This window comes from Falco punctatus (genome assembly GCF_963210335.1).
Source record: "Falco punctatus genome assembly, chromosome: 6".
Taxonomy (NCBI): domain Eukaryota; kingdom Metazoa; phylum Chordata; class Aves; order Falconiformes; family Falconidae; genus Falco; species Falco punctatus.
The window spans coordinates 23,519,783-23,546,066 of record NC_137585.1 but is presented as its reverse complement, the minus strand read 5'-3'; the positions used below and the strand labels follow the sequence as shown (position 1 = coordinate 23,546,066).

The window sequence follows — 26,284 nt, the reverse complement described above, 5'->3', positions numbered from 1 at the left end:
TCAGGTTCTGCAATATGTGAGTCCATGTCACATTATCAGAGTGATATGTAAATTGAAACCCTTCTTCCCATCCATGGTGACTTTCCAGAGAGACTTTTAATATGGATAGGGGATAAGCACAGTATTCTAATAAATATACTGTTTGTTAACAAAACAGATGCTGCTATTTGTGCTTGTTTGAAGGCAAGATGGCAGTGGCTGAATCCATATAATAGGTAGCCACTCAGTCCAGATGACGGCCTGTTCTTCCCATCTATAAATGGGAAGCTCTATTTTTCTTCTTCCTCATCCATATCCCATGCTTGAAGCCACATCCCTGGCTCTGGTAGCTCTTCTCCCTCCGTGAGAGAATTCTTCTTTTGAGATGCCATTTACAGAACTTAAAAGAAACCCAACTGCTGCTGTGGAAGAGTTTCAGCACTTTGTTTTGGACTGGCTTGTGACAGCCCCAAGCATAAACAATTATCAATAATATTATAAATAGCTTGGGGCTATTTATATGGCAGGTAAAGTGCTGGGAGGAAGAAAAGACCCTTTGCACCTCTGTGCCTGTTACAGCCCTAAGACCAACAAGTAATTATGCAGCCATAAATTTTGAGCAGGTGGGGAGACGACCCCAAACTGTTCATACACTTAGAAACTGCAGCATTTGGAACACTTAAGTCAATTCTTGCAAGTATTGACTCGTTTATGACTAACAGCCAGGTTTTCTGTACTAGCAGGAGTTATATGAACGCTGGGCAAATCCTGAAGAATGTACCTAATGCAAGAGGCCTGAAATAATACCTTAAGGCTTAAGCTATGCCTGAGCCACTGGCAGTGGCAGCGTGGGGCTGGAAGGACCTCGGTGATACTTGTAGCTGCATCTGCACTCTGCAGACGGGTCAGCAGGTCACCCCATGGTAAGGATGCGACCCTCACTGTCCTTTCTTCTTCAGGGGACGGATCAAACACTTGGACGTGGTGACGCTGCTCCGGCGGATTCAGCCCCCCCTGGGCTTCGGGAAGCTCTGCCCTCACCGGGTGGCTTGCAAGGTAAGGCACGCTGCGGCTTGGGGAGAGCTGGGACTCACAGCAGCAGAGTAGCCCGCGGTGGCATGTTCTAGCAAGCGCTGCCGCGCAGCCGGGACGCCTGCCGCTCCGCTGCCCGCCGGGCCGCCCCGCTGGCCCCGCCCGCCCCGGCGGCGGCGTGTGCTGCCCCGCCGCGGCAGCGCCGGCAACGGTGCCCCGGCCCCCCGCCGGCGCCGCTCGTCGCAGCAGCCTCGGCGGGGACTGGGGGGTCACCGGCAGGCGGGCTGTCCTCTGGTCAGAAAGCAGCGCACCGCCAGCCCTCTCCAGCTGGGAGCGAGCATCCCTGCTAGCTGCACCTGTCAAATACCGGGCACTGAATCAGCCACGTGTGTGTTTGCGGTAGCAAACGCACTTCCCAAGACAGATTAGGACAGGCAGAAATAACGCGGCAAGTAAAAATATCTCTGAGATTTTCTTTGGACTAAGTGGTGCACCAGAAACCTCTCATTCTTGCTTAAATAACTGATGGGTATTCAACAGCAAGGGGAGTGTGGTATTAAACACACGAAGGGCAAGGGCAGATGTTCTGTGAAAATGTCTCACTCCTTTCTTCGGTTGTGAGACCTCAGCTATGAAAAAGGACTCTCTTTAGTGAATAATGACATGTTTATAACCTTCGTGCTTCCTTCACTTGAAGTTCTTTGTTCATCTCCTCACAGGTCCCAGAGTTTGTATGTGACACTTTGTAGTTGCTTTTTACATCAGCCTCAAAGCAAAATACAAAGCCTAGGGTCTGTACACAGAAATATGACTTCTGCAGTCTCCTGCCAATCCCCTGCAGTCGGCTGTCTAGCAACTGTTCATAGTCTTGACCTGGTTCAAAACCCCAAGTCTATGACTGGCATGGTAGTGATGGGGGATGACACCCTTTCCTCCAATTTGGTACCGAACGCCAGGCCCGTTGCGTGAAAGGGGCAGAAGACAGAGCTTGAACAAAATCAACCCCCTGAAAGCATAAGAGTTCAAACCGAGTCCCGGGTGTCTCTTACCTCCTGAAACAGAAGTAAGGATGTAAGATCTGGCAACTCTGCTACATCTATCTCAGATAGATGTCTTTGGTCTCACTGAAGTTCACACTGCAGCTGCAACAGTACTCGCACTCACTCTTGGTCCTACATAGCTTTAAAGAATTACTGCTAGGCAGACACAGCCTTGTTTTAAAAGGGAGAGGGGGAACAGCTGGATAATGCAGACCAGCTTTCACATTTGGCTAATCCCCTTTCTTCAAGCGTGTCACCTAAAAGAAAGATTCTGGCACTCTTTACATACATTTGCAACAGGCACAGCTTTAGGACAGGCAAGTTTGAAATGCTTCATGAGGTATGAAGAAATCAGGTTGCTCCTGATAAGAAAAAAAGGTGTCATTTAAAAAACAAAATGGTTTGGGGACTGGAACAAAACTCTGTCCATGCAATACACTGTGGGCAAATGCTCACTGGGGAAAACAAAAGTTAGAAAATGATAGCAACATTGAAGAAAACAGAGTATCTAGCAATGGAAGAGACCCCAGGGCAAACACACCATGGTTGGGACCATCAGTGGAAACAAGTACTTATATAATCAACCAAACCCACGTGCCATGGATGCTCACATAAGAGGGGTGGCAGGTCTAGAGGGCATCATGAGGGCATAAGGAAGAGCATGCTTCAGTCCATGTGTCGGCAATATGATTGTTCTCTTTCTTGTCCTTATCCCGTAGCGCCTTGTCTCCATGAATATGCCACTGAACAGTGATGGGACCGTCATGTTCAATGCCACTCTCTTTGCGTTAGTCAGAACAGCATTGAGGATCAAGACAGAAGGTAAGAAGCTTGCTGACTGCAAAGGCACAAAGGTAGTTGAGTGGTGCTCACACCAAAGTGTGCTGAGCTGGAATACAACAATAAGGGCATCTTGTGTAAAATGATCCTAGTTATTCATATGCAGCACACAGTACAAAAAACAATGTAAAGATGTTTGGAGGAATACTAACTTCTAGGGAGAGAACAGTGTTTCCCATTACCAAGAAAGCTGGTGCTTCCCATGGTATCATTTCAGGTTATTATCACGTTCTTTACAATGGTCTCAAAAGTTTTAGATCATCTGCTCAAACAGCAATCAAGGAAGGAAAAAGGGCAAAGAGGCCTCTCCTTGTGCAAACTGGCCGCAGAGCTGGGCCGCTTTTTGACTGCTCTTGCCACTGATCTTCCAACCCAAGGGAGGCAAAAGAACTTGAACTCAAGGATCTCACCTCACTAAAATACCTCCTGTGCTTGCATTAGCATGATTTGACATCATGACAAGCATGACAAGTTGTAGTGGCAGTGGTGGTGTAGGCCTAAAGACAGATAAAAAGTGAAGGGACTGTTAATAGCTCTGCATAGACCAGAAGATAAAGTTGGGGAAAGCAGTCAAGATTTTTGGTTTGCGTCCGGGGTACAACCTTTGTTGCACTCTGTCACCTGCTGTAACGAAAGGTGTTGGTCCTGAGCCAAAACTTGGCTTCATATATTAATGAGATGCTCTAAAAGAACGTGTAGGTCTGTGATTCACAGCTAAACACCTCTGCCTCAAGAGTGGCTGCATTACTTTTCAGGCATGGGAAGGCAGAGACCAGCAGAATCCTAGCTCACTGTGCCAGGATTATACTGACAGCTGAGCCAGAAGAAGTGGTAAAATTAAAAAATTATGTTAAGGCCTTGAATGTTGTGCTAAACAGAATTTGACCGTAGCCAAAGAGGCTCTCCTGAGGAAAAAGCCAACCGCAACTCCTGTAGGACATCTTATGTCTTATGGAACAGAGACCCAGAAAGGACTCAATTTTCTTGTCTGTCTTAGCCTCGAACTCTCAGAGTCATTGCCAGTGAACCCCTGGGAAATCACCTATAGCCTCAATCTGCTTGCTTCCTTGCCTTAGCAGTATCTTGTAAGTGGTTAGGGCAGGAGTTTGGAATTGGCCCTCCTGAGTCAGATTTCTGCCTTTGATGCTGTCTACCTAGTTCATCCTCAGCAAGTTACTCAATGTCCCTACTTTCACTGCATCCTGATAAGAGAGATACTGCCATGCAGGGCCCTATGCAGCACACAGAGGAGCCTTAGTGCTGGGGAGCAATAAGAAAAGCTGCAGGTACAGCACCTTTAGGAGGAGAAGGTAGTGGTTTCACACACCTAGAGTCAGAAGAGAGCTTCAATTATAAGGGGTTTGAATGTACATAAATCAAGAAATAAAATTGATGGTGAGTCGTTTGTGAGGAAATGGGTATCTAGAAGGAAAGGATATAAACCGAATCTGCTTCACTCACTCTCAGAGGGGTACTGTGGCTTGATTAATATCTCATTTTGCTCAGAGCCCCTTGCAGGAATATGTAGAGTCTGAGTTCAGACAGTTACATAAAAGGCTTGTTATAGCCTATGCTGTTCTTCTGAGAATAAGCACAAGTACCCTGGGACAGTCCCCTGTGTCAAGTAATGAAAGTCTTGCACATGCCTGTAGTGCATTGTTAGAGTGCTGTGCAAACTCTCCAGGGCAGACTCTTGGCACCATGTGAAGAACTTGGTATCTTCTGGGAGGCAGTGATTGCAACAGGTAATTCTTGGGAAGTGCTGCAATCAGGCCCAGGTCTTCAGATTTCTAGATGTGTCCTTACCACCAATTATTTCTGTTCCCCAAGCTGTTCCCATTAACTGACCTCTATTCCCATCATGTTTAACCTTCTCTGGATCTCAATTAAAATTTGAAGCTTTGGATGAGATTGTTACTTTTTAGGATGAAGTAGCACCATGGTTCTACTGTTTCTGGCTGTTGCACACTATCAGTCAGCAACACAGTCACCTTCCTACCTTGACTGTGCATATTTAGGAAGAAGACCTCTTACTGTGAGGGGGCTTTAGCAATGGTCAGAGCATCTCTTTGCCCAAAATTTTCCACTATTGAAAATGCTCTGGTATTTTCCTCCTAAGATTTCCATGCCAAACATGAAATTGCTCCTCTGCAGGGTCTGCTTAATTCCTGTCTCTGATGTTTTTCACCCTGCAGGTAACCTGGAGCAAGCCAACGAAGAGCTGAGAGCAATAATTAAGAAAATCTGGAAGCGCACCAGTATGAAGCTGCTGGACCAGGTGGTGCCCCCCGCAGGCGGTGAGTGCAGGATCTTGTTCCAGTCTCTGAATCTGTCTTTTTCCCCACCCGACATGTCCTACTGCAGCTCATGATCATCAGGTAAAATACAGGGGACAAACTTTTTTCTACAAGTTGTTATCTGTATTTCATCATCCTGAGATCTGCTTCTGCCTGTACTAATATAAATACAACGTTCTTACTGCTGAGAAAACAGGGAAGGAAAAAAGGTGCATAAATAGGAGTTAGAAATCTTTATTCCTAGATCTTGCCCCAGTTTGATCATAGGCATTTGCTCCCCTGGACATTACCTGGTGCCTTCTGGGTGCAAAGGAAGCAGGCAGAGCAAAGTAGCTTCAGGGAGGATGATGTGGACTTTGCCTAAGAAATATGGCCTTACACTCAAGCTAAGGATGTAGCCCCATTTCATAACCCCTTCATATTTAGCAAAACTACCTGTATTATGGCATATAACTTTTTTTACTCACATAACTGCTTTCTACTATGATACCTGTCAAAGACTCATGTACCTGGGCACATTCCTCAGCCAGTTTGAATGGGTGTAAGAGATTGCTGTAGGTTCTATTCAGCATCCCTGGTAGGCTTGGGATTCCAGGTGCCTGGGAATCCAATGTGGCCTTCACTGACCCTCCAGGTGGCTCCAGGGGTTATAGCACAGAACAGGACTTGGCAGTTAGTTAACAGCTGCAGCCAGATCCTGAACCTTGCTCAGCCTGCTCTGAAACCAGTGGACTATGTCTCATAAAATTTCCAGAGGGTTTGGAGAAGGGAGGAAAGCTACCTGGACAAAAACTTGTGCACATTTTGGCTGACTGACTGTATCGAGTGAAATATGTATGTATTGCAATGACTGTATTTCTGGAGAGAGGTGATCATTTTGCTTCACTCACGGCCTTGCTAGGCACAAAGAGACAGAATTTCAATGCAGAGAAGAGCTACATCGGGTCTGGGATGGACGGTCAGTCAGATGCTGTTGGTGAGCACAAACTCCGAGTATGAGTTACCCCAGGCTATCACAAGACAGAGTAGCATGCGTTGACCTAGACTGGGAGGCTGCTGCTATAGCAAGATCCTATGTGGTAAACCAATACCAGAGATTGCAAAGATTAGAGGCACTTCACCATAAACAATGTACATCCAGAGGTACATAGCTATAGAGTTCTCTGCCAGCAGAGCCAGTCTATCCAAATGCCACATGCACCTCTCCTCCTGACTACTTACAGCAAGCTCTGGCTGTGGAGCAATCCCTTCCTTCAGCCCTGCATCCTGATGCCATAAAAAGCAGAGATGTATTGCAGTGCCTGTTGTTTCTGCTGCAAATTGCAAGGCTCACATTAGCAAATACCCTGTTTAAATTCAGTTGCTTATTTAATTTATTTTTTTTAATACCCCTTTGCAGATGACGAGGTGACCGTTGGAAAGTTCTATGCCACTTTTCTGATTCAGGAGTACTTCCGGAAGTTCAAGAAACGTAAAGAACAGGGGCTGGTGGGCAAGCCCTCCCAGCGCAACGCACTGTCCTTGCAGGTGACAAGCGGGCACACGATGGACAGGGGTGGTACATTAGAGACATTTGACCCCACTTCCCTCTCAACCATTCTGGGGGCTGCAATGGGCTATTCCCACTGAAAAGGAGCTTGTAGACCCCTTGAATTACCACATCAAACTTTTTGAATAAATACGTATGTACCACAGGCCACATCCCTTAGCTCTGCACATGGAAGGCACAAGTGAGCTATATCCACAGTTTATCAATCTGCTGGTAATATTTGAAATTGTGGGTTGTTTGAGAGAACTGGCATGAAGTGTCCAGCAGATGTTTGCTTATTACCACATTCAGTCTGTCCTTTCTGAAGGGAATCACTATAACAGCGTCAGGGAGAGCTTGATGCCAGGAGGCAAATTCAGCCGAAGAGCAAAAAGCATACCTGGATGCCAGGCCATCCAACAGCTGGGGCATCAGGCTGTAAGACATGGGATCTGTTCACCCCTGTGCTTCATGTTCACTGGGTGGACTGCCAGGCTGTGTAAGAATGAGAAAGCCCCGTTGACTGTACAAGCAGCACCATTTATGTCCCTTGCGTGTACAACAAGGAAGAAGGGTGAATCTGGAGTTCCAGCAAGCTAAAAAATGCTGTGACACAGGCACAGGTACAGACATACCCATAACTTACCTCCCTGGATGGACTCCCGGAATGGATTCCAGTCAGTGAAGGGTTTGAGGACTGTCCAGGTCCAGATGCCAGAAGTTTAGCTATTAAATCCATATTTAAGCAGCTGATTTAAAACAAGAGATTCTCAGAGGCATGAAGTACATGGTTCAGCTGGAATTGTGCCTGCTCTAGGGCTTCTGGTTGCAGATCTGAGAACCCAAAGTTGAAAGCCTGCAGACTTGCTTAGTCAGGCCTGTGGATTTATGTCTGTGTCCTGTTGTGATGAAGCCAGGGGAGTAGCAACAAACATTCCTGGGTTGGATTGCTAAGAGTTTCTCCTTCGAGAAGCTAGAGATTAAAGAACAGAATTTGTTGGTGTTTTTCTAGGAGCTGGGGATGCTATATTAAGTAAAAGGGCTTCACAGTGCTTAGGCAAAAATAGTACTGCTTTTATTTCTCATATACCCACTCGGAGATATGAAGCTCTATAGTTTGCTGTTTTGCAGGCTGGTCTGCGCACACTTCATGACATTGGGCCAGAGATCCGACGAGCAATTTCTGGAGACCTGACAGCTGAAGAAGAGCTAGATAAGGCCATGAAAGAAGCTGTTTCTGCTGCCTCTGAAGATGATATCTTCCGGGTAGGTGCTGAACAAGTTTGCAGGCTGAGGCTAGACTGGTAGCTGAGCTCAGAGTGCTACATTCTCTTTTATGCACTCTGTTTTTCAGCTGGGCCCTCCTTCTTTGTCTTATAGACCCTACTATGGTGGTGAACTCAGAGTGCCAGGTCCTGAGATCTTTACACAGTTTTTATCCCATTTTCTTCTCAATGGAAGTTTCCCTCATAAAACCTAAATAAAATCAGAATGAGGATGAACAGATCAATTCAGCCATCTTACAGTCTGCAGAGCAGCAGCCCAGCACACTTCAGTGCTTTGTTCACTCCTCCTTTCAGTGGCACAAGTGGCATCCTCCCAAAAAGTACAGCAGAACGCAACAGAGCCCCTATGGAAGGAGGAAATTTTCTGAGCACATTACCTAAATCTTTTCTTTCTTATTTTATTCCTGTTTTTTGTTACTGTCCCCTCTGGTAATATTTCCTCTACTTTGGCATTTTCCTTCTGTCATTACAGAAAGATGCTGCCAGTCCCTTTCATTACTCATCATCTAAACAGTACATAACTGGCTCATTAAATCTTTCTTCACTTGTTCCTCCAGGTGATTAATAGTTTCTGATGCCCTTCTCAAATTCCCTCTCAGGTCTAAATGTTTCTTTGCAACCTCACTGTGAAAACCAGAGAGCAGTTACCTGGTTCTTGCATCCCTACCCCGTCCTGCACTCCTAAGACTGGTGGGAGGTGTAGAGACACCTTTGCCTCACCTATGCACCTGGCCGGTCCTCTGAAATATCTTAGAAAGCTAAAGCTTTCACGGCCTGTATGTACCTAGTCTCTCTTACAGAAAAGTCTGTGCACCATCCTCTAGAAGAGAGAACACTAGTGCTATCATGTACACTTTGGTCCTCACATTTTCTTCCTCAACAACAGGCTAAGCAGGAAACACCAGGGGCCTTGCAGGTCTTCTCACTCAAAGGGAAAATCATTCCTGTTTCTCTGACAGAGAGCTGGAGGCTTGTTTGGAAACCATGTCAGCTATTACCAAAGTGATGGCAGGAGTGCGTTCCCCCAGACATTCACCACCCAGAGACCTTTGCACATCAATAAGTCTGGCAACAACCAGGGAGATACCGAGTCTCCATCTCATGAGAAGCTGGTGGACTCCACCTTCACTCCCAGCAGCTACTCATCTTCAGGCTCCAATGCCAACATCAACAATGCCAACAACACTGCCCTGTGCCGGTTCCCCAGCCCACCCAGCTACCCCAGCACTGTCAGCACAGTAGAAGGCCATGGGACCCCCTTGTCACCCACCATATGTGTGCAGGAGGCTCCTTGGAAACTACCTTCCAAAAGGTAAGCTTCACAGCAGAGAGTGAGTCAAGGGGCTAAGTGTAGGAACATGTATGCAAATGCCAGGGCGCTGCTGCCTAGCTGAAGTCATCCACGAGGTGTTGCCCAGCTTGCAACCTGGATTGAGCCTTCTGGTTCTCCACTTGTGCCAAAGCCCGCAGTGCAACAGATATGCATCAGCTGACCACTGCAAAGCAGCAGCGATATTACTGACCAACACACTTGATTTCTTTCAGCTTTAGCATGAAGAAACCTTTGTAAGAACCAAAAGGAGCCTTATTTATTTCTCCTTCACCACAGGGAGGTGTTTTATCAACTGGTAACTGAAACAGACTGCAATGCATCTCTTAAGCGCCCAACAGGGACCTTTGTGGAAGTCAGTGGTTTTCCATTCAGTGTGTCACATTCCTTCAGAGGTCACCAAAGGCATTCTGGGGGGACAGAGGCAAGGTTTTCAGAATTGCAATACTGTGCAAAGCAAAGAAAACTGCCTTCTCTGGAGAGCTCTGGAGAGCTTTCAGGCTGTCTACACAGAGATGACTAATACGAAAGGAGTATCATTTTTATCAGTGAAGGATTTTCTTTAACCCTTTCAGCAAGAGCAGGAAGGAGCTGGCTTTTTATTTTTAGTGCAGAGAGCAGGCAATGTGAAAAGGTGGAGAAATGCTGCCACAGCAAAGTACAGAATAGGACAATAAGATGGAGGAAATTCAGTGGGTGCAGAATTGCCTAAGAGTCCAATGTTTTTTCTATTTCATGCCTTCCTGAGGGAGGCCACAGAGTTGCATAACATGTGTTACCATCTGCCCTCCCCGTTGCTGACTTGTGCTGATGTGACACTGCTAACATGGTGTTCTTTTCTCTCCTTGCTTCCTTGGGCACCTTCCTTGAATTAGGACCCATTACTACGAAACACTGGGACGGTACGTGTTCTCCCTCATGCTCTAATGCTTTCTGGGTGTAAGACCCATTGTTTGTCTCACTGAAAGTCCAAATCCCCATTAACGCTGAATATGAGCTCTTCTTTTTGGTGTCAGTAGGGCTGAGAAAGATGTAATGATCACCATGACATCTCCAGAAAATACTCCCAGCTGAAGGCTTTCCTGCCCACAGGCAGGTAGTGATGTGTGGGCTGTTTCTAGCTGCTTTCTACATTTGGGGTTTTTTTAGAGTTTCTAGCTGGGCTCACACATCTAGGCACTCTCTGATCACAGCACAGTGAAGAACACTGTCATTTTCATACAAAATTTCTGCATGGCTTTGGCTAAACACAGACTGTTGAAAGGAGTAGCTGCCATATACCGATTTTCTCCCCTCTGCACCTTAGCAGTTTGACTTGCCTCCCATCTCAGGAGGAAGGTCACTCCAGCACTGTCCTACAAGCTGGTTTATACTATATTTATGCACATTTCTCCCAATGTTTTTTTTAAACCAAATGATAAAATAATGCTTCCTATCCAGTCCCTGAAAGATGAAAAAACTGCCACGCTGCTCTCTTGTGCGAATGCTAGTGACAGACTGACATTGGCTCCAATAGCTCCATGTCAGTATCTCAAATTCACACTACCTTCAGATTTTATTTTACTTCTCAGAAAACACAAACTCAGAATGAAGTGAAATATGAGGGCCAAGACATGAAACAGAGGGACAAAGAGGAGGCAAGCAGGGAATTAAGGGCTGTCGCAACTAAGCGTTTGAACAGATCCTACCGAATTCAGTAGAAGCACTCTGCAGTTAGTGATGAGATAAAAGGACCAAAGATGGAAAAGACAGCAAGGAACAAAAGCGTGAACAGGAGGCAGAGGGGAGAGATGGTGCAGAGTAAGGCATTTGGGAGGCAGAGATTATACACCCCAGAGCTGAGAGGGTTACTGTTAGTGTCTAGGAGGCTTCTGTGAAATTCATAACCAAGGCTTTTGCGACAAGGGGAAAAGCTGTATTTCCAAGAGCCCATCTCAGTTTTTACTTTGAGTTCAGTGAGGTATGTCTTTGGAAATGCGATCAGTGTGATGTGCATATTTATAGGCTACATGCAGTCACAAATGACAATAATATGTGTACAGTATTGTTCAGCATTAAGAAACTCTTCCTCTGAAAGTGGATGCAGGCAAAGGTTAATGTTTTGTATTTGTGAACTCTGCAGCTCTGTTCAGTCGTTGATTTTTCTATGACAGCTCTTCAACATTATGATAAACTGAGACAGACGGAGCCTGTCATTCTTGCCTTTATAACAGGTTGTCTTTACCATCTCCATATCTTGACTTATCTTTTTTTGCTCATTAGCTCCAGTTCCAGAGACAGCCAGCTGGCAATTGTTTGCCAAGAGGAAGTGTCTCAGGATGAGGCTTACGATGAAAATTTGAATGAAGACATTGAGTACTGTAGTGAACCAAGTCTGCTCTCTACCGAAATGTGAGCTTTGCTGCTTTAGTCAAGGTGTTTGGGTGGTTCTTTAATTAAGGGGGAGAGGTGGGAGGAGGTGACATTTTTCTACAAGAATTACAATTTATGGGGTAAGACCAGAAGACCTAGTCAGACAACTAAAATGTCAGAAAATAATCTTTGTAAGATGCAGTTCAGCCATGAGAAGTAACATTGAAAACAAGAAAAAATCTTTCACCTTCTCTGAATGAGACATCTCGATCTGCAGGGCCTCCTCCCACATTCATTTCTACCATCTAACATTCCCAGATCTCATCTTTAGAGCATTCTCCGTCTCATGCTCTCTTGTTACTGCTGCTTAACCAGTTATAGCTTGAAGCTGGCTCACTGTTGCATCCATCTGATAGCATGACCTTCCTGGCTTCCTTGCTGGAAGAGGGGTTATCCTGTCCAATATCAGCTGCTTTTCTAGAATCCCTCTGTTCTCCTTTTCAGGCTTGCATACCAAGATGATGAAAACAGACAACTTACTCCACCAGAAAACAACAAAGGAGAGGACACCCGGCACTCTCCGAAGAAAGGGTTTCTGTGCTCTTCAGCACTAGGTAACCTCCCAGCATGAGCGGCGGGCTGTGCTCTCCTCTGCCTCCACTGAGTTCTCACATCTCGCTGGAGGAATCCCAGCGTGTGTAGGCAAGGGTGTTGCTGTTTGCTGCATTTAGCTCGTGAGACCAGAAATCCCACAGCATGCATACGAACTTGATCATGCACGTGACTCTACTGTCTTTATGCTCAGTCAGCAGATGAAACTGTGTGGCTGTTTGGATAGTTCATGTGATCTGTTTGATTAAGCCTCCCCTGAATTAGGGGAGTTCATTAGAGCGCTTGTAGACTCTCCAAACAATCACCAGGGAGTCACCAAATGAGTGAGCCTTGAGTATATGGTGTTCTGTTCTGTATGTACTCAGCATGGAGAAAGGAGATGTTGTCTCTTTCGTCCACTATGAGGAAAACAGTGGATTTCAGATTAAGTTAATACAATACACATTTGCTTTCTGCTGTAATTGTACCTGGAGATTTTCAAGTGCTTGAGTGTCAGGCTACGCTCAGGTGAAATCCATGAATCACAAGATTTTATGAAAGTATCAGGACAAATGTGAGAGTTTGGAAAAAGATAAGCTCTTTTACGTGGAACATTTTTCAACCTTTTTCCTGATTACTGGTATGGAGAAAAAGGACATTTGGGAGAGGGAGAGCAACCAAAAGAATCCTGTATATAAACAATATTCCTACAAAATGAAAGTGACAGACTAGGTAGTGTAATGTTTAAAGTGAAGCTACTGAGTCTTCACTCAGAACCTTCAGGATGCTTGTACAACTGAGCATTTTAAAGCATTTACTTAATTTCAAAACTTAAAATATTAGGCAGTGACAATTCCTATATCTATCTGTAAGGCAAAATTTGCAGTCAGTCCTTGATACAATGCTTCATTACCTACATTCTTGTGAATATTTATACAGTGATTCATACTCATTTTACTGGTTTTTTTTCTCTAAAAGAGGGAATACTTTTTATCTGCATTGTAGCACGCATTCTCTGGGTTATAACACTTGTTTTCTCCAATCCCTGAGAGGGCCTTTTCTCAATAAATCAATATTTTAGATACTTACTCTTTTCAGAATTCTACTTTTCCTTTCTTCTTTAGAAAAATGTCAATGGGATCACAAAGTCCATGAAATATTTTAGTGTGCCATGCAGCTCTATCTTTAATACTGCATTTATTTGCCATTCTTTGCAAGTAAAGCCTCTGCACTGGTTCATAAACATACTTTGCAGTAATTTTAAATTCCTGCATAGACTTTCTTATATTGATAGAAGTAAAGTTTAATTTTATAGCAAGTATACAATGCAACTGTTTCAATAATTCATAATTCCCCCTCAAGCCTTCCCCCCCCACACACCCCCTGCCCCCACCCCGGCTTTTGCTTTTTTCTCTTCCCTTCTTTCGAAGTTTTGAAAATGCTACATGTTTATATAAGCAGCCTTCCATTCAGCAGTGAATTATTCAACCATTGATTAATTCACTTCCACTTGACCTTGCTATAGACACAGCCTCATAAACTGTGGTATGTCTGGCAGCTAAGGGACACAGATCACATGCAATCAGGAGGCTGATGTCACCTGAGCAGCCTGACGTCCCCTCTTGCACATTGCATACAGCCAGGCACAGCACCAGAATCTCAGCTGCAATCATCAGTCCTGCTGAGGACTTTACCTGAAAAAGAGGTGTCTAACAAAACTTCCACTGCTTAGGAGTGAAATCAGTTGCATAGTATCTACTAGGACAGTGTTTTAAAAGAGGAAAAATAAAAATCATCGTCCAGAATTTTATCTGGAAGCTTGCTTGGAAGGTAGTGCTGGTTGGTTCATGATGCTTGACTGCTTTTTGTAAATACAGATGCTTTGGAAAGGGCAAGGTGTTAAGGGAAAGTGGACAAAGCCTAAAATGTGGGTGTCTTTGCTGTATCTCTAATTGGACTGCACTAAAAGAAATTGAAAACAGATTACCTGTAGTGTATTATGAGTGATGAGCATAGTTGTGTCTAATTGCCATTTCAGGTCGAAGAGCATCTTTTCACTTAGAGTGTCTGAAAAGACAGAAAAACCAGGGCGTAGATGTCTCGCAGAAGACAGTTCTGCCTTTGCATCTGGTACATCATCAGGTAAGCATTAATAACCACAAAGGGCCCAGCAATGTAACTGAGACCCTACCATCTCCAGTGTCCCCCACTGTATCCCAACCAACTTTTTAAAAACCATTTGGGATAGTTTCTCACCTATATCAAAGGTCCAATTTTTAGAAATCCTGTTGGCCATCGTGGTCATTCCTCCTTTCAGGATTTTTATCATTCCTAGAAAAATGCTACAGGAACATGTCCTTTGGAGTCAGCAGAGTTATCACTTTCTGATGTCCATGAAAGAGTAAATTAAGAAACTAGCTAAAAGATGAAAATAACTATCCAAACTGCATGCTGCAGTTCAATTACACTGGTTTTGATGCTAGTATGCATATGAATAAAACGTGCAGGGTCTACTCTCATATTAATCAAAGGTAACCAGTAACTGTAATTAATCATTTTAAAACATAAACTGATTACATGTCATTAATCACCTTCTTAAGTCCTTTGTAACTGCATTCAGCAGCCTAGCAAATGTATGCTTAGCCACGTACCTAGATGATTAGCCAGCTGTCATAGTCCAAAGTAGATTTCTGTCTTTTTCGTTTGATGATGCTGTGTTTTGTCACCATAAAAGAAACAGGCGCAGATGGTAGTCCCAGCCTTGCAAGTGGAGTGTCCTGCTCTGTGCAGTCCCCCGGGGCAGGGCAGAATGGCTTTCCCACCTCCTTAAGCTGCCACAGGGGCAGAAAATGCTGCGTGGGAGGAGTCAGAAGTCAGAGCAGAGGAGTGAGAGATGAGCATCCTTGAGGCTCCCTGGCTTTTTCACCTCTACTCCTAGCCAGTTACCCTTTAAGGATCAAGCTCTAGAAAGCAGTGGTCTGCAGAGAGTCAACAGCTGCGGCAGGGATAACCAGCAAATGTGTTGGGCTAGGGAGAGAGTGGGCAGGAAACACCTTCCCACCTTCCCCACAGCAACAGCCCTCTTGAAACTTCCTGCCCTCCCACAGTAGGCCAGGCAGAGGGGACACATGCCTCCCACCTTCTCAGCCCACCCAGAGCTACTTTACCCTTCCCCATCCCACCATGCAGCTCCAAACCTAGAGGGATGAGACTCTACCAACCCCATCGTCACTCAGCCAGACTGAAGGGTTACCCTGAAATAGGCATCTGGCCTCCAGCTGACAACACACAGCAGTGTTCATATGTTCACAAAAATTTTAGCTTACAACAGTGCTTAAAACAAGAACATAAAGTGGAAAGGTTGCCTCTGCTAGGCACAATGGATTCTGCTGCTTGTGAATGCTGGGAGGGGTATTCCTATGAAATACTCATATATCACAATATGCAAATACATGCAGCTGAAGCTCAAAGCAATCCCTAAGAGCTTCTTTCAACTTCCTCACAACCTTACATTTTAGATATAACATCTTGTATATGTTTCTGCCAACAAGCTGAAAAACTGGTTCAGTTGTCCTGCCTGACAAATCTAGGGCTGTCCTTGAAGTCCTAGCAGCTTAAGAGATGTGCTGAGGCCACCATGGCCTGCAGGGCATGACTTGTACAGAAGAATTTTTGAGGGCTTTCTTCCTCACTGAAAATTGATAGGAGTCTGACACGTAATTCCTAAGAAAATCTTGGTGAACCTTGTAGAAGACTAATAATTCTTTTGTTCATCTGTCACTGAAATCATCACCACAGCATGGTTGTCAGTTCCTAAGGTTTTCTGTGGTGGATGGACTGAGTTTCACTTAACTTTAGATATCTTAAAGTTAGCTCTCTAGTTTAAATCAGTTGGTTTGGTCCCACTGTGGTCCACAGAGGGAAAGAGCATCTCCAAAGGGCTAGCGTAAGTCTTGTCTGAGTCTCGTCCTCCAGATAGCATTTTCAGGCAGGTATTGAAAAGAGGCAGGAGGCTTGCTGGTGTCTTAGCTAGCTTAGACTAAACATATAGCCTTCAATAGCTGAAGCTGGGTGAGATTAACCCCAGCTCAAACAAGAGGATTCTCTGTAACACAGTCCACATGCTTTTGTATTTTCTATGCATTTATTTCTTTGCTCATACTAGGCAACAGTGAGCTCTGTGAGATGAGCTTATGACTCTGACAGCAGACTCTGCTTATGGAACAAGGCAGCAGTCTCCATGAATAAGGCATCAGATCAGCCCTGTGCAATGAGGGGCTTCTTGAGAAATGTGTAGTAAAAGGAGGCTGGATGACTCAGACATTGCGTATATGATTACAGGAAGGACTGGATGGCTCGAAGCATAATCATCATTCTCCACCAACAGCAGACACCTTAAAATCCAGTGGTGGATTTATAGTTGTTGCCAACTGCAGACACATCTAAAATTCACATGTGGTATCCACTTAGGTTCCACAGTAGACACACAAAACACAGCAATTGGCAGTAAAAGCTAGTGGTGTGAGTGGTGGCAGTGGTGGGAAAATGCATTGATGTCTCACCCATTGGAGGAGAGGTGCTGTTTCTGGCAAGGCTGTGGGGAGCGAGGCCACATCCCTCCCGTCAGTGCAGTGGCTCTAAGGCTGAAGAACTGCAATCATGGATGTTTTCAGTCTGGTGCTTGGCTCTGGCTAGCGCAGGATGCACCATTCAAAGGAAAGCTTGCCAAATGAGTTTACAGCAAATGCCCAAACCGTTCCAGGAGATGGCAGCTGTTTCCACAAGCCTCGAGACCCTCCAAGTCTTTCTCGGATAGTTTCTCCAGAACCTCCTTGTTCCAGCCCTGCTGCCAAGAGCAAGCTCTCACTCATCTTGTTCCTTTGTCCACAGGCATTAGCAGTGGCCGGCCTGAGTCCCCTACTCCAGCGAAGCCATTCCCCCACCATGTTCTCTCGGCTGTGTGCTACACCCCCTGCTACACCCTGCAGCCGTGGCTGGCCGCAACAGACCATCCCGACTCTGCGCCTCGACAGGGCAGAGTCCAGCGAGAAGCTCAACAGCAGCTTCCCGTCAGTACACTGCAGCTCTCGGTACCCTGACAACACCGGCTGCAGCAGCCCCAGGAGAGCCAGGCCAGTCTCCCTCACCGTCCCCAGCCAGACTGGAGGGAGCAGCAGGCAGTTTCACGGCAGCGCTGGGAGCCTGGTCGAAGCGGTAAGACTGCAGAGTCGCGAAGGACACGGGCAGTGTCAAGGCCAACTAGAAATGCATCCCTGGGAAGAGCAGGGCAACACGTATATTGCTGCCTGCAATGCCAAGGGTAGGAGAGCCCGTCTCGAAGCAGAGGTTAGCAGTGTGAATAGGAAGATGACCACTGGGGAAAATACAGCAGTAAAGAGGGTTGTGTTAGGGGTGCAACAGGGTTGATGTTGCAGTGTACTAATGTGTGTCTTTGTCTCTGGTCCCCTACCTGCTTTTGAAGGTCTTGATTTCGGAAGGACTGATGCAGTTTGCTCAAGATCCAAAGTTCATTGAGGTCACAACCCAGGAGCTTGCAGACGCCTGTGACATGACGATAGAAGAGATGGAAAATGCAGCAGACAACATTCTCAATGGTAACAGCAAGCAGAGCCCCAATGGCAACCTCTTGCCTTTTGTTAACTGCAGGGACCCAGGGCAGGACAGTGCAGGAGAGGAAGAGGAAGAGGTGCAGAACCCGGATTGTAGAATAAGTCAGGAGGAGCTCAAGGACAGCAGGATTTATATCAGCAGCCTGTAGTTGCCAGGGCTGGAAGCGATGCTGGTTTTTTATTTGTTTCAATGTTCCTAATGGGTTTGTTTCAGAAGTGCCTCACTGTTCTCGTGACCTGGAGTAACCGGAACAGCGTTCTTCATTCATTTCTGTTGGGACGAGTCGCAGAGTTGGGTGGTGTAAGAAAGCTTTTCAGGAGTGGATATAACCCCAGCACGTGTCCATGAAGGAAGAGTGAGGAGGATGAGGAGCAGGAGGAGGAAGAGGAAGAGGAGGAGAGCCAGCTCCCTCTTTTTTTCAGTCCCTGCACAAGGAACGAGGACTGCCTCCCAAGCGCGAAGGGGAACCTCAGCTTCCTGTGGATGGCCCTAGCCAAAAGGACCCTGCGTCAAACGGGTGTCTTTCAACTTTGCTTGTAAAAATCATTTTGCACATATTCTGTATGAGCCTCACCGTCTCCATAAAGCCAAGGCCCTTTGATTCGGAAGGAGAGGAGGACTTCTGCTGTGGATTCCCGTACCGCGCAGGGGAGGAGGAAGCAGAAGAAGCCCGTGGGCGCCCAAGGGGCAGGTGGCAGCGCTGCCCAACCCTGCCAAGACTCCCAGGCAGCGGTCTCTGCCAACCAATCCACACTCAGGCAGCCACTCCTGCCAACCAATCGGAGCTCGAGCAGTCACTTGCCAGCCAATCTGAGCTCAGGCAGCCTCCTGCCGACCAATCAGAGCTCAGACAGACAGCCGTGCCAGCCAGTAGGAGAGCGGGGAGCAGGCTCTGCGGCGGGGCTAGGCCAGCCTGCCCCGCACTTGCTGAGGTGGTGGTGGGCTTGTGTAGATCTCTCCTTGTTTTGCAGTTTGGTATTTTCTTGAAAGCATGTTGCAGTTTTTATTTTGACTGTTTTATTATTATTTTTTTGGAGGGAGAAGGGAGTGTTTACAACGTTTTGTAATCACCTACCTTTTTGTTTTGGTTTATTTTCACCTTTGCAAATGTTAAATTGGTTTGATCATGTTGTATTATTTAAACTGGGTTTTTTTCTCCATTGAAATTTGGTAGAAGTATAATGATAGACGAGTTTTACCATTATGTACACCAAGAATTTGTAATTTTATTTCCTAGTAATTGAAACCTCCTTTTTTTGTTGTTGTTTTATAATTTAAAGATAGTAGGCAATGCACTCGATATAGTCTTGCACATTTGAGTGATTGATTTGGGTTCTTTTTAGTGCTAAGTGTATCTGTGAGTGTGGGAGCAATACCGAGCGAGTGTGCGTGCGCGCGCGTGTGAGTGTAAGTGCATGCAGTTCTCCACATCCTGGTTTGAGCTGCAGGAGATCTGTATCTGGGGCCATTTGAATGCAAAAACAAACCACTGTCTCTGCTTTTGAAAGGGGAATCAGTAACTTTGCATTTTCTGTTCCACAAGATATGCAAAAACAATGCAATAATATTAATTTAAAAATACAATTGTAAGTTGTGTTGGCATTAAAACTGTATAGAAAAAAATTGCGGGGGTGGGGGGAAACAACAACAACAAAAAAAAAAACAGAAGGAGTTACGCTTCGATATATTCCGTGTGATGTTTTATTGCATTGATAATGTTTCTGTTGAAGAAACCATTATACTTGAATTCAGGTCAGTTTCAGTATTTTTCAAATATTTTTTTAAAATGAATTGCAATTGTGCCAAGCAAAGATAATGAATTGAATTAAGTTTGTTTAAAAAAAAAAAGAAAAAAAATAATCACTTCTTGTATATTTGCTGCATGTCAAGTGAATCATTTCGTATTTGGAATGTGCCAAGCTTTACCTTTGAACTTTTAAGTGCTTTTCTACGTGTGGTTGGGGAAAGGGGTACTATTTTTTTTCCTTTTTTAATTTGTACAATGAACAAAAGTGTACCTGGTGTAAGTAACTATTCTGCAATCCACTGACAGGTTGAACGTTACTGATTTTGCATATCTTGTGTTCATTTTCCTTCTTCCTCGCTCCCTTTAAACATGCACGATGACTTTATTGGTAGAGAATCTTTCTTCCTGAGACCGGGACATTTTATTCAGACTCTGTTCTCTTTCCTTTTGCTCAGCTTCTCTAAAGGTCTTGTCCCACTTGTAGCAAGACCCCCCAAGCCCATTTGGCAGATCCATCCTATGTGTTCAGTTGGCACCAGCAATTCAAGGAGCGGGGAAAAAAATCTGCTTTCAAATTTCTTTTACTAAATAGCTAACCCTGATCAATTATAGCAGGATCCTGGGATAAGCAAATGCAAGAGTCTAAATCACTGGCAAAGTTATTTAACTCTCGTCTGGACTGAAAGCAGAAGGTAAGTGAGGGAGAGAGCTCTGGATCATTGCTTAGGAGAATTGCTGCAGTCTGGTCAAGATGCAGATGTTAAGTGACATTTTTGCATTCCTATGCACAGTCTCATCCCCCTTTAGTGGATGGGTCAGATTCTAAGTCACAAAACATCTGACAACACATTGTGTCCTAGCCTCTCTTGACTTTCCTCACACCAATACTTGGCCCTAACCCATGAGAGGCTGAAAAATTGTTAGGTTTTGTGCAGCTGATTTTTGTTTAGACTGCTGCTCATTTTTCTCCCTTCTCAAGATGGTTCGCAAACTTGCAGATCAGTGCTGAGCTAGAAGGTGTGATCTGACTCAGAGCTGAACTTTCATTCAAATCTTGAGCTGCTGCAGATGTCTGAGAACATTACTTATTGCATATGTTGATTACATTATTTTCGTAATGCCTTTGGCTTTCTTCTTGATTCTCTCGGTCACAAAGCAAAAATAGCAAAGGGTATTTTTGGCAGTGCACTTTTTCAGTGTCATTTTCAACTGGCCAGTAGCAGCTCAAGATACATTGACAAAACCCAAATGCTTTTAAACTAGAGAAATAAGAATCCATTTATACAACCATCTGGCATCGAAGTTCCAATTCAAGACTTCCCAGGAGAAACTAAACAGCTGATGTCAGTCAGCCTCATTCTTTCCATCCTTCGTCCCTGTATCGAGGTGGGCACACAAGCGTGTTTCCCTTTGAGAGTTTGCTGCTGCTAGTGCTGATGTGCTCCAAAGCTACTTGAAAACAAATAATGCTGTGCCTGACTGCTTCTGAAAATGAAATCAGTGTAAGGGCTCCCTATCTCATTTTCTTCTGCTAGAAAGTCCATTTGCACCAGGGGCAGTTTAGTTTGGTTATTAGGAAAAAATTATTCACCAAAAGGGTTGTCAGGCACTGGAACAGGCTGCCCAGGGAAGTGGTTGAGTCACCATTCCTGAAGGTATTTAAAAGATGTGTAGATGTGGTGCTTAGGGACACCGCATAGTGGTAGACTTGGCAGTCCTGGGTTAATGGCTGGACTTGATGTTCTTAAAGGTCTTTTCCAACCTAAACAACTCTATGACTCTGTGGCCCTCCCAGTGAGAGACAGAGGTGTTCTCTGCTCCCGAGAAACAACATACTGATCTAAATTAGTGGTGGCAATGGGCATTTTGGATGCTTAACAGCCCCTATCATCTTTTAGGATTTTTCTTGATGGGAAGGAAAATTATGCCCCACACATTCCCGGCAAAAGCTGCGACTCCCTCACGGGTCAGAGCCTACAGTGGCCAGGGGAAACCACACTCTCTGCTGGAAGACCCCTTAGTCCTGCAGAGTGGCAAACATGTGGCTAGCAGAGAATGCAGATGACTTGCAGTTTGAAGGACAGGTGTTAAATTTCATAATTGCTGGTGCCAGCTGTGCAAGTTTCTCTTCCTGGGGAGGGTGGCAAATTTTTCTTTTTCATTTGAGGTACTTCCACTGTGCACATTGTGACAGGTCTGAGCATAGAGCTACTGCCTCCTTCAGGTTAGGTGGTGTCCGGGGGTTGGTAGGAAGGCAGGGGCAGGTTTAGTTCCTGGATTGTCCTTCTTTCCCTGTGTATGGGAGTGGATGGTGGGTACAATCACTGTGCTGTGGATGGAAGCTTTGAAGGAACCAATGGCTGAGGAATGGCATGGAAGGAATGGAAAGAATGGGGGAAATGATCTGCTGTTTGCCACTGAGCATCTCTGACTTGCAAAAGTACGCTGCAGACTAAAGACATTTCTTATAAAACAACAAACCTCCTCCCTGTATCACTCCTGCTCATTATTCCAGGCAGTACTGGGCCAGCCACACCGGGTGCATTTCTTTTTTTCTTCCTTATTTCTGTGTGGCTGATGTGACAGGGAAGAAAGTGGAACTCACAATCCAGAGCTGGAGTTTCGTTATCCACAGACCTTTACTGCATCATCTGCCTCTTCAGCTGGACATGTGAACGATGATGGTGTAGATGTTGCTGCTACTGCAGGGGTCCCGCCTGTTTTATTACCCTGCCCACCACACCCCAGCGTGGAGGGACAGCCAGAGAGGCACCATGTACAGAATTGCATCTATTTCTGCTTTGTTTTCTGACTCAGAACCCTGCCCCTGATGACTACGACAATGATGACAACAACAACAAAAAAAGGGCAAATGCATTTTTTACATTTCTTGATAATTTCCAAAGCAATGTATCATTGCTTTCTTTAGACTGACGCCAATATAAGTTGTATGGGTCTCAGCCAGGCTCCTGTGTCTTTTCTGCCTGATAGTTTCAGATTGCTGTATGAAATGTATGCGCGTTTGCACACAGAGACAATCGTACGAGGTGACAGCACTGCAAGCCCATGGGGTTGTTCACCTGTGTCATAGATGAAGTTGGAGGCCTTGCTTCATACGTGTAGATAAGAAACCCCAACCCATTGGTCCAGTGAGCTGAAGTGAAGCAGCCCTACTGAGACAGAACTGAGTATCCTAAGGTATATGCACGGTCCCGTTGTGATGGTCCCCATGGCAGGGGCAGGGTTGGGGAGAGGAACACTGAATGGGGAATTTGGAGCGCAATAAAGTTGGTAAAATAAGTAGAATCCAGTCAGGGGCTTCTGGTAGCAGTGAGATTTTATCTGTTCCCATAATGAAAACTGTAGTGCATATAATATTCCAGGCCCCAGTTCCCATCTTGCTAACATGAGGCTGGAGGACACTAGAGGCCAATGAGGTTGTATTGATGCAAAGAATGTGGAAAACAGAACTGGGTCCAGAAAAATGTGATTATATCTTCCCTTCAATTGTTTTCTTCTCCAAAGAAGTCCAAGAAATATAAATGTCAATGGCTGCACAGGTTTGGGGTTTTTTTTATTTCTTTTGGATGCTGCAAAATTTTTGAAGTCTGATTCTGGGTTAGCAAGCCCAGGGATCCAGAAGGCTTCCAATGGGATCTCAGTCCATGGAGCTTTGCTCTCTGTTGCTGCTTTGTTTCTGGACAGCTGAAACCACTATGGCCTTGCTTCTACAGTACCCTGAGATAGAGCGGGCAAGGGCAGAAGCACAGCTGAGAGATATGTCCTATACCGAAGACAGTCTGGGCTCCAATTGCTTTAAGAAAAGTCAGTAGCATCACACTGGAATGGGAAAAAAAACCTCTTCTGACATGAACTTTAGTGTTCTGGTTAAATCCTCCATTCTTCCCCCGCCCCTTACAGAGGACTCAACGCAACTGTTAACACTTGAGCATAAAAAGCAGGCTTTCTTTAGGGACACAGGGCTTGACTCAGTTGCCTAAATGTGGGCATCTACTGGCTCTTGAGATACGCTACAGTACTCTGCCCAGCCTGCAGCAGCTGGTCCAGAAAGGCACAACTCTTCCCCAGAGCTAGTGTCACAGCTACCAGCCCCACATGCATGGCAGAGATCTCAGGTGGCAGGAGACCATTAGGCAACTTAATCAAGTCCCTTTCTAAAGGGCTAATTGAGAGGAGCAGCACCAATGACTGATGTAATAAGGGAGTCTTCATTAGCATTACCAAGGGCTTAGTTAGGCACGATCAGGAGCTTGCCTCCACACTCCCATGCTGTTGTTTTTCTACCCCACACCAGGCAGACAGCCTCCACTCCTACCTACAGCCTGAAGTCCATGGCACTCTGCCCAGCCCTTACACTAGGCCAGGGTTAGCGGCTGCATCCCAGGCCCAGCAGAGCGGGAGCAAGCCCAGGCGAGAGCTGGCATCACTCTGCTCGCCTGACAACAGATTTTTCTGCCGGCATTTGAAGAGCCCTTTTCCAAAGCATTTTCCTATTCAAGACAGATCCGCAAACTCAGACACCATTCATGAGCCTCATCATTTGGACAATGAAATACCCAAGTTTTTCTGTTGCGTTTTGCATTTTGCCCAGCCAGGCAAAACGCAAGCTCTTTCCCAAACAGGCTGCAATGCTTTTAATATTTCAAGCATCCTAAGCCAGTCTGCTCCCATTTCAAGCACCTAGGTAGACTGGCAGCCAATACTATCTAAACATCATCAACTTTATGATTGCTCATAGAAGTGATTGTTTCAGGCTTATTCAGTCTTGACAGTTTAAATGTGGGAAGATTTCAGAGGAGGAGAGAGATTGTAAATATCTCTTTGACAAACATTGCTGCATCACACACAAAAAAAAGGGGGAGATACATTTTAAAACTGCCTTAAAAAACAATTCTGAATGATGAAACCTCCCTCCAAACCATTGCCGCTTGGTAGAGCAAGGGTTAAGTCGCTTTGGGTGAATTCTAGCAAGAAGTGGTTGGAATCTAGTCTGGTTTCAGGACTGAAAGTGTAATTTAGGAGCCAATCTCTCCCTCAGTCTGAATTCACGTCAGCACCAAAGACTGAGCACTGCAGGATCAAATCTGTTTAAGGTCTGGGGGATACTGTATCTGGCCTGCATCTGCAAGGTTTAGGTCTGGCCCAGCAAAGTACTGCATACCTGTGTTTCCCAGTGACTTCAGGGAAGATGGGGTTCCTCAGCACCTCTTAAGTTCAGGCCCTGGAGCACCATTTCCTGCTCTGATCATCAGCTATAAATGTTGATAAATATAAGTGTTTTGCCTTCATTTGAATTGCCCAGAGCTGTAAAATGACCTCTCTCAAGTATAAATCAGTCCAGATATAAGCCTCCTCTCCCACTCTTCCCTACACTCTCTTCCCACCCTCCCAGCCTTACCTTGCACCTCAACCCAAGCCCTTTCCCATCTCAATTCTTTACCTCCTTCCACAATTTTATATCTAGTTTTCATGAACCCACAGAAATGCTTTTGTAAATAATGCTGTACAGTTTGTAACCGTCATGTAAGCCTGTCATCAGTGCCAGAGTCCGTCTTGCCCTCTCGCACGTTTTAAAATCAACAGAGGAAAGTTAGAGCAAATGGCCCACCAGTGAGCTATAGGGTCATCTCTGTGTGGGACAAATGTATATTCCTGTAAGATTGCATTTTTATCTAAGGAATGATGTTATTTTAAAATTGCTAATAAATTTCTAAACAATGTCCAATTTGTTTAATATTGTAAATGTTATCAGAACTCCTTTGACATTGCTCCCTGCTCTCAGCAGTGGCTGAAAAGTAAGGCAGCTTCCCGCAGCCCCTTATTTCCCACCAGCAGTCCCACTGCATTCGTGGGCTCTCTCGCGTGTTGAAGGGGTTGCAGAACAGTCTTGGACAGTCACACCCTGCCCTGTTAAACAGTAACTAAGGAAATCCAAGCACTCTCTGTACTGTTGTCACTACAGAAATTCTGCCTGTATGTCATGATGTCCAAAGTGTGACTCATGCATAACCACACACTTAACATTTTCTCCACAGGATTCTTTTTTACCAAGCGTATGCAACAAAAAATGAATGCCCGCAGCCTAAATATAGTGTAATTAGTATATATATATATATAAGCCATGAAGATAACGGGACGATAGTAAGTAGCATACCATGCATTTACTTTTTGATTGAACAAATTTGTTCTACCATGGTTATCAAGCGATTATGCTGCAAAGCCAGCTGAGCACTGTATTTCCTGCCACAGCACTAGAAATCATAGTGTACTCAGTCCAAGTACATTGGTATAAGATTGAGAAAAATAATGTCTAAAGAAAAAAGAATATTTTTCTTCATGTGTTTATTTTTTTTCCCTGACTTGCACGCAAATGTCAGACATGCAGGCTTTGCTGCTACTATTAATCAGTGGTGTCACGAAACGGTAAAACCCAGGAAGCCGTTGAAACCTGTGGGTGTCATCAGCATGAGGTGTGGGAATGGCAGAAAGGGTCACCAGAAACCTCGTTATCTCCAAGCTCAAACCAACCCCCAGTTAGACGTTTACTGCCGCAGAACCCTATGAAACTGCCATGCTGACGGCTGTCAAAGCCCAGCACACGGTCCAGCTT

At 45.2% G+C, this 26,284-nt stretch overlaps 1 protein-coding gene across 14 annotated transcripts in view; it reads left to right on the top strand.

Moving 5' to 3' along the window:
• CACNA1C (calcium voltage-gated channel subunit alpha1 C) overlaps nt 1–25,394 on the top strand; it is a 468,525-nt gene extending 443,131 nt beyond the window's left edge. For 8 of the 14 annotated variants that reach the window (XM_080391539.1, XM_080391540.1, XM_080391538.1 and 5 more), the window contains 12 exons: nt 939–1,035; nt 2,771–2,873; nt 5,087–5,188; nt 6,588–6,715; nt 7,833–7,982; nt 8,962–9,314; nt 10,208–10,234; nt 11,595–11,723; nt 12,189–12,298; nt 14,314–14,417; nt 17,166–17,489; nt 17,758–25,394. In XM_080391539.1, coding sequence (XP_080247665.1) covers nt 939–1,035; nt 2,771–2,873; nt 5,087–5,188; nt 6,588–6,715; nt 7,833–7,982; nt 8,962–9,314; nt 10,208–10,234; nt 11,595–11,723; nt 12,189–12,298; nt 14,314–14,417; nt 17,166–17,489; nt 17,758–18,054 — 1,924 coding nt within the window. In that variant the 3' untranslated portion in view covers nt 18,055–25,394. The remainder of the gene's footprint in view (nt 1–938; nt 1,036–2,770; nt 2,874–5,086; nt 5,189–6,587; nt 6,716–7,832; nt 7,983–8,961; nt 9,315–10,207; nt 10,235–11,594; nt 11,724–12,188; nt 12,299–14,313; nt 14,418–17,165; nt 17,490–17,757) is intronic. The other 6 variants (XM_080391534.1, XM_080391535.1, XM_080391531.1 and 3 more) reach the window with 2 other exon arrangements.
• Nucleotides 25,395–26,284: the final 890 nt, after the last annotated feature.